The sequence below is a fragment of the Malurus melanocephalus genome, unplaced genomic scaffold (assembly GCF_030028575.1).
Source record: "Malurus melanocephalus ecotype Western Australia unplaced genomic scaffold, MMel_1.1 scaffold_1785, whole genome shotgun sequence".
Classification (NCBI taxonomy): Eukaryota; Metazoa; Chordata; class Aves; order Passeriformes; family Maluridae; genus Malurus; species Malurus melanocephalus.
The window spans coordinates 8,627-16,330 of record NW_026625017.1 but is presented as its reverse complement, the minus strand read 5'-3'; the positions used below and the strand labels follow the sequence as shown (position 1 = coordinate 16,330).

At 37.6% G+C, this 7,704-nt stretch overlaps 1 protein-coding gene across 1 annotated transcript in view; it reads right to left on the bottom strand.

Moving 5' to 3' along the window:
- LOC130587336 (tyrosine-protein kinase JAK1-like) overlaps positions 1-7,704 on the bottom strand; it is a gene marked incomplete at both ends in the record, with an annotated part of 11,886 nt that overhangs the window by 2,544 nt on the left and 1,638 nt on the right. The window contains 6 exons of the mRNA XM_057388315.1: positions 77-309; positions 762-1,095; positions 2,081-2,244; positions 3,568-3,718; positions 5,389-5,523; positions 6,630-6,640. Of these exons, the coding sequence (XP_057244298.1) occupies positions 77-309; positions 762-1,095; positions 2,081-2,244; positions 3,568-3,718; positions 5,389-5,523; positions 6,630-6,640 (1,028 nt within the window). The remainder of the gene's footprint in view (positions 1-76; positions 310-761; positions 1,096-2,080; positions 2,245-3,567; positions 3,719-5,388; positions 5,524-6,629; positions 6,641-7,704) is intronic.

Below are 7,704 nucleotides of genomic sequence, written 5' to 3'. Positions count from 1 at the left end.
GTATCAAATATCAAACCCAGTATCAAATATTAAACCCAGTATCAAACCCAGCACCAAACCCGGTATCAAACATCACCCCCTGAGCCGGTGCCCATTGTCCCTGTGAGCAGGAGCCCAGCCCAGCCCGGTTCTCACCATCCTTTTGTTGTCCTGTTTGTTGATGCTCACTGTGGCCTCCTTGATGACAATGTGGGTGATTTCAGGGAAATACGAGAAGTTGTTCCACGTCTCCCGTAGTTTGTGTTTCTCTTCCTCCTTTTTGCTTTTGCTGTCGGATTTTTTCTTCTTCTCCTTCTCTGTCTGCACAGGCTGCAGATAGATTTGGGATAAAASCATTAATAAAAACATTTTTAGCACGGTGTTTTTACTCTGAACCAAAAATTCATTCTGTAATTATAGAAGAATGATATAAAATATGGAATAGAATGTATTGTGATATACAAAATAAAGCTGTTTCATTCTGGAATGATTTTGCAGAGCCTTTCATTTTCCTGTTGAGAAGGTTGCTCACAGAGGTTATCCCAGGTCCATCCTTGGAATTTTTCAGGATAAAAGCCCAGATAAACCTAGTCTGGTGTCCAAGCTAAGCCTGGAAARCGAGTTGGGCTGGAATTTCCTGAGGTCCTTCCAACCTGGACAATCCTAAAAAAGCCCCTCCCATAAAAAGCTCCTCTGCAGTGTCTGACCACCACAACCATTTTTTAACAGCTGTTAAATCCTAAAAAAAWCCCTSAAATTCCCATTGATCAAGGRMTACTCACACTYGGCTTGAGCCTCCACTGAATCCCGTTGTTCCCTGTGACCATCACCTCGTACTTCTCATTATCTCCACAATTAAATTTATTTATCTCATTCTCAGAGGAAATCACCAAGAACGAGGTCTCAAAGATCTCAGCCCCGTAATGCTTGGTCAGGATCTCCATGGTGGATAAATATTTGACCTTCAGGTCACGGGGAGAGACGCTGTTGTTGCAGATGGTTTTGTTGTTGAACTCTTTGAGGAAATGCTTGAAGACGTTATTGATGCGGATCCTGGTCAGGAAATTCCTCTGCCGGATGGTTTTGTTCAGAGTTTCGGGGATGTAATGCTTGTAGCTGGAAGGAAAAAACCAGGCTGGGGGTGGAATTGTTGCTGGAGAGGGGCAGCCCCAGCTCCTGTGGGGCCCAAAGTGATGCCTGATGATTTCTGCTTTTCCTTTTTAYGTTTTCTATGCATTCTCTGTACCACTTAGCCCATATGTTTGTAGYCTGATATTCCAGTTTAATTTAGGAATTCTGCTGAGCAGAGACCAATCATCCTCAGGAAGGGATCAATGTGTCCTGTGCTGTCTTAAACCTGAGCTCAGCCTTCTGTTGACAGAAGGTTGAGCCTTCTGTCCAGAACATTTTGTGTAAACTGAGCTCTGGCCTCATCCAGGATTCATTAGAATAGAGGGACATTGCTGCATTTGTTGGGTTTTTTATTGGGGAATCCTAGATAGATATGCTAATTCCTGAAATCTATAAAACTTGTTTGTTATTAGAGAATCCTAGATAGAAATGCTAATTCCTGAAATGTATAAAACCTGTATCTGTGCTATATAAGGAGTGCATTCTGCCATTGAGTTGTGCACCTGGGATCCCAAATACTGAGGTAAAACCCTTTTTATCCCCTAAACTGTGTGTCATTATTAAAAACTGGCCTTTCAAGGCAACACTATATTCCAGCTTAATTTAGGAATTGTGCTGAGCAGAGACCAAACACTCTCAGTCAGGGCTCAGTGTGCCCTGTGCTGTCTTAAACCCGAGCTCAGCCTTGGGTGAAGCCTTCTGTCCAGAACATCCTGACCTCATCCAGGATTCATTAGAATTGGGGGACATTTCTGCATTTGTTGGGTTTTTTTATTGGGGAATCCTAGATAGATATGCTAATTCCTGAAATCTATAAAATTGATACCCATGCAATACACGGGTGTGCATTCTGCCATTGAGTTGTGCACCTGGGATCCCAAACACTGAGGGAAAACCCTTTTTATCCCCTAAACTGTGTCATTATTAAAAASTGGCCATTCAAGGCAATAAAAGGATCCAGCCCCCTCACCTGATCTCCTTGGGGAGCTCTGGCAGCTTCACGTTCTTCTTGATGGCATCGTGGGAGATGGCCAGGACAGCCATGCCCAGGCACTCATTCTCAATCTCGTGCACCTCCTGCTCATTCCTGGGCTCCCTGATGGGTGCCAGCCCCTTCACCAGGTCATACTGGCCCTAAAGAGACACAAAAAAAACCCAAATTGCTGTTAGGCTTTGCCAGAGTTTGTCTCAGAGCTGGGAATCCTTCCCGGGATCCCAAGATCTCCTCAGGTAAGGAGCAGCTGGGACCTCATCCCCTTCAGAATTGTTCTTGCTCCCCTAACTCTAGATTCATTTATTCATTTATTGCCTGGTTTCATTTTTTCCTTCTTCCCTTTCCTTGCTGCAATTCTACTCAGAGCGAACAGCAAATTAATAAATGATAATTCAATGTTCTTATTTAATCAAAATGAATTTTCCCCCTTTTTTGTGAAACCAGGCAGCTTCAGGGTTCAAAAATCCTTTAGAAGGCACAAGAGGAGAACAGAACTGCAGGTGAGCAAGCATTGGGATTATCAATATCTATCACCATGGGATTATCAATCAATTTTAATCACCATGGGGTTATCAATATCTTTATCCCCACAGGGTTATCAATCAATTTTTATCACCGTGGGGTTATCAATACCTTTATCACCATGGAGTTATCAATCAATTTTTATCACCATGGGGTTATTAATTAATCATTTTTTATCACCATGGGGTTATTAATTAATCAATTTTAATCACCATGGGGTTATCAATCAATCACTCAATCAATCTTTGTCCCCACAGGGTTATCAATCAATTTTTATCACAATGGGGTCATCAGTGTCTTTATCCCCATGGCATTATCAATCAATCAATCAATCAATCAATCAATCAATATATTTTTCACCATGGGATTATCAATCAATCTTTACCACCATGGGGTTATCAGTCAAACAATCAATCAATCTTTAACCCCATGGGATTATCAACCAATCTTTATCACCAGGGGCTTACCAATAACTTTATCTCCATGGGGATATCAACACCTTTATCACCATGGAGTTATCAATCAATTTTTATCCCCATGGGGTTATCAATCAATCAATCTTTATCACCACAGGGTTATCAATCATTTTCTCCAAGGGGTTATCAATCAGTCAATGTTTATCAATCTTTTAACAACCCCCAGTAAAAAAACCCCATTGAAAGGCCCCAGCCCTGCTGCTCCTCTCCATCCCCCGATATCAAAATTCTGTGTCAATGTCTCACAAAAGGAGACTGACAGCATTTATAATCACAAATAATTCATTTCAGACTGAAATATTTATAAAATAATTTCCTTTTTACACTTTTGAGTTTCCTCCTGTCATTAACTGAACTCCCTTCTCTCCACCAAGCAGCACCACGAACAAAACCCTTTCTTTTCACGAGCATTTCAAGAGTTTTTTAAAGCAAAATCCCACATTTTAGTGTGAATTTGGTGCCAACCTGTGCAAAGATGTACTCCAGGGAGTTGGCATCCAGGATGGGGGTCCCCTCTGGTGCCAGTTTTTTGTCGTAGGCTTTGGCTCTTCGGGGCGAGTGACGCCACACCGATGGCTCACCCTCGCTGGTCCCGTGCCAGTTGGTGAAGTAGTACCTGAAAAAAGGGTCAAAACATCAAAAATTTAGAAATGGGGGAAAAAAAACCAAAAAGCTTTAAAAATTGTAAAAAATTGCGCAAAAAAAAAGTTTAAAAATAGTCAAAAAACTCCCAAAAACCCTTTAAAAATAGCAAAAACACTCTCAAAATGCCTTAAAAATAGTAAAAAAACTCCCAAAACCTTTTAAAAATAGTAAAAAGACTCCAAAAACCCTTTAAAAACAGTCAGCTCCCAAAACCTTAGAAGCGGGAAAAAAAAATCCTGAAAAAGCTTTAAAAATAGTAAAAAAAGTCGTCAAAAATAGTAAAAAATCTCCCAAAACCCTTTAAAAACAGTAAAAAGACTCCTGAAAATTTTTAAAAATAGTAAAAAAACTCACCAGAACCTTTAAAAACAGTCAGCTCCCAAAACCTTAGAAATGGGAAAAAAAATCCCGAAAAAGCTTTAAAAATACTAAAAAAACTTGCAAAGAAAGTTTAAAAATAGTAAAAAACTCCCAAAACCTTAAAAACAGTAAAAAACTCCCAAAAATCTTTAAAAATAGTAAAAAAACTCCCAAAACCTTAGAAACGGGAAAAAAATCCCAAAAAGCTTTAAAAATAGTAAAAAAACTTGCAAAAAAAGTTTAAAAATAGTAAAAAAACTTGCAAAAAAAGTTTAAAAATAGTAAAAAAACTCCCAAAAACCCTTTAAAAATAGCAAAAATACTCCCAAAATGCTTTAAAAATAGTAAAACACTCCCAAAACCTTTTAAAAATAGTAAAAAGACTCCAAAAACCCTTTAAAAATAGTCAGCAACTCCCAAAACATTTCAGAACAGTAAAAAACTCCCAAAACTTCTAAAGAAACAACTCCCAAAATCTTTAAAAAAGTTGTTAACCCCTAAAACCATTCAAAACAGTAAAAAACTTCCAAAACTTTCAGAGTCATCAGCTCCCAAAACTTTTAAAAAGTCACAAACTTCCAAAACTTCTAAAAGAGTAAAAAACTTACAAAACTTTTAAACAGTCATCAGCTCCCAAAACTTTTAAAGTCATCAACTTCTAAAACTTTAAAAAAAAAGAGCAAAAAACTTCCAAAAGGTTTAAAAGGAGTAAAAAACTTCCAAAGCTTTCAGGCAAAGCCTCCATTTCCATCAGTTAAAAGCAAAAATGGGTCAAATTTCTGCCTTAAGGTGGGGTGGGATGGGATTTGGGATTTGGGATGGGATTTGGGATTTCCCTTTTCCACACCAGGAAACAAACCCCGCAGTTCAGAGTTAAACTCCTCCCTCCTCCGTGTGCCAACAACTCCAGGATGTTACAAAACCCTGGGGTTTCCCTANTTTATCAATCTTTTAACAACCCCCAGTAAAAAAAACCCCATTGAAAGGCCCCAGCCCTGCTGCTCCTCTCCATCCCCCGATATCAAAATTCTGTGTCAATGTCTCACAAAAGGAGACTGACAGCATTTATAATCACAAATAATTCATTTCAGACTGAAATATTTATAAAATAATTTCCTTTTTACACTTTTGAGTTTCCTCCTGTCATTAACTGAACTCCCTTCTCTCCACCAAGCAGCACCACGAACAAAACCCTTTCTTTTCACGAGCATTTCAAGAGTTTTTTAAAGCAAAATCCCACATTTTAGTGTGAATTTGGTGCCAACCTGTGCAAAGATGTACTCCAGGGAGTTGGCATCCAGGATGGGGGTCCCCTCTGGTGCCAGTTTTTTGTCGTAGGCTTTGGCTCTTCGGGGCGAGTGACGCCACACCGATGGCTCACCCTCGCTGGTCCCGTGCCAGTTGGTGAAGTAGTACCTGAAAAAAGGGTCAAAACATCAAAAATTTAGAAATGGGGGAAAAAAAACCAAAAAGCTTTAAAAATTGTAAAAAATTGCGCAAAAAAAAAGTTTAAAAATAGTCAAAAAACTCCCAAAAACCCTTTAAAAATAGCAAAAACACTCTCAAAATGCCTTAAAAATAGTAAAAAAACTCCCAAAACCTTTTAAAAATAGTAAAAAGACTCCAAAAACCCTTTAAAAACAGTCAGCTCCCAAAACCTTAGAAGCGGGAAAAAAAAATCCTGAAAAAGCTTTAAAAATAGTAAAAAAAGTCGTCAAAAATAGTAAAAAAACTCCCAAAACCTTTAAAAACAGTAAAAAAACTCCCGAAAATTTTTAAAAATAGTAAAAAAACTCACCAGAACCTTTAAAACCAATCAGCTCCCAAAAGCTTAGAAACAGGGGAAAAAAAATCCCGAAAAAACTTTAAAAATAGTAAAAAAACTCGTCAAAAATAGTAAAAAAACTCCCAAAACCCTTTAAAAACAGTAAAAAGACTCCTGAAAATTTTTAAAAATAGTAAAAAAACTCACCAGAACCTTTAAAAACAGTGAGCTCTCAAAACCTTAGAAACGGGAAAAAAAATCCCGAAAAAGCTTTAAAAATAGTAAAAAAACTCGCAAAAAAACTTTAAAAATAGTAAAAAACTCCCAAAACCTTAAAAACAGTAAAAAACTCCCAAAAATCTTTAAAAATAGTAAAAAAACTCCAAAAACCTTAGAAACGGGAAAAAAATCCCAAAAAGCTTTAAAAATAGTAAAAAAACTCACAAAGAAAGTTTAAAAATAGTCAAAAAACTCCCAAAAACCCTTTAAAAATAGCAAAAACATTCCCAAAATGCTTTAAAAATAGTAAAACACTCCCAAAACCTTTTAAAAATAGTAAAAAGACTCCAAAAACCCTTTAAAAATAGTCAGCAACTCCCAAAACATTTCAGAACAGTAAAAAACTCCCAAAACTTCTAAAGAAACAACTCCCAAAATCTTTAAAAAAGTTGTTAACCCCTAAAACCATTCAAAACAGTAAAAAACTTCCAAAACTTTCAGAGTCATCAGCTCCCAAAACTTTTAAAAAGTCACAAACTTCCAAAACTTCTAAAAGAGTAAAAAACTTACAAAACTTTTAAACAGTCATCAGCTCCCAAAACTTTTAAAGTCATCAACTTCTAAAACTTTAAAAAAAAAGAGCAAAAAACTTCCAAAAGGTTTAAAAGGAGTAAAAAACTTCCAAAGCTTTCAGGCAAAGCCTCCATTTCCATCAGTTAAAAGCAAAAATGGGTCAAATTTCTGCCTTAAGGTGGGGTGGGATGGGATTTGGGATTTGGGATGGGATTTGGGATTTCCCTTTTCCACACCAGGAAACAAACCCCGCAGTTCAGAGTTAAACTCCTCCCTCCTCCGTGTGCCAACAACTCCAGGATGTTACAAAACCCTGGGGTTTCCCTATTTTTTATTTTTTTTTTAAATAAAAAACTTGAGAAAACTTTAAAAAGCTCACTAAGTTTCAGTGAAAAACCCTTTTAAAACATCCCCAAAAATAAAAGCACCTGGTATTGAGCTGGTGGGGAGAGGAGGAGGAGGAAAAATTCAAAACAAAAATTTTCAGCAGTGGGAGAAAAGTCCAAACCCCTAAAACACCAAAATCTGGTCACAGTGGAATAATTTGATTTTCCCAATCTTTTCCCCACTCACATCCAGGTCACACCAGGATGGATCCTTATAATCCTAAAGAATCCCAAAAACCTTATAATCCTAAAGAATCCCAAAAACCTTATAATCCTAAAGAATCCCAAAAGCCAAATCCTGCTGCTTTTCCCTTTCCAGTAAAAATTCCCACTGATTCCGGCAGGAATGGGAACGTTTCAAATGGGAATTCACCCAGAAAAACACGGATTTGGAGCTGATTTTCCCATTAATTTTGACTTTGTTCACTCYCAGCTTTGTGGAGACAAAATTCAGAGCAAACTCCTCGTGGTTTCTCAGCTTCTAATTTGATTTTTTTATTTTTTCTGTAACCATTTTTCCAAGGTTTAACCCCAAATACAAGCAGGAATCAGGAAATATTTTAATATTCYCTTCAAACCACACCACTGCTTTCACTTCTCTCCCTCAGGAACACCCAGAATTCCCATTTTTCCCCATTTTCCAGGTGTTTTTTC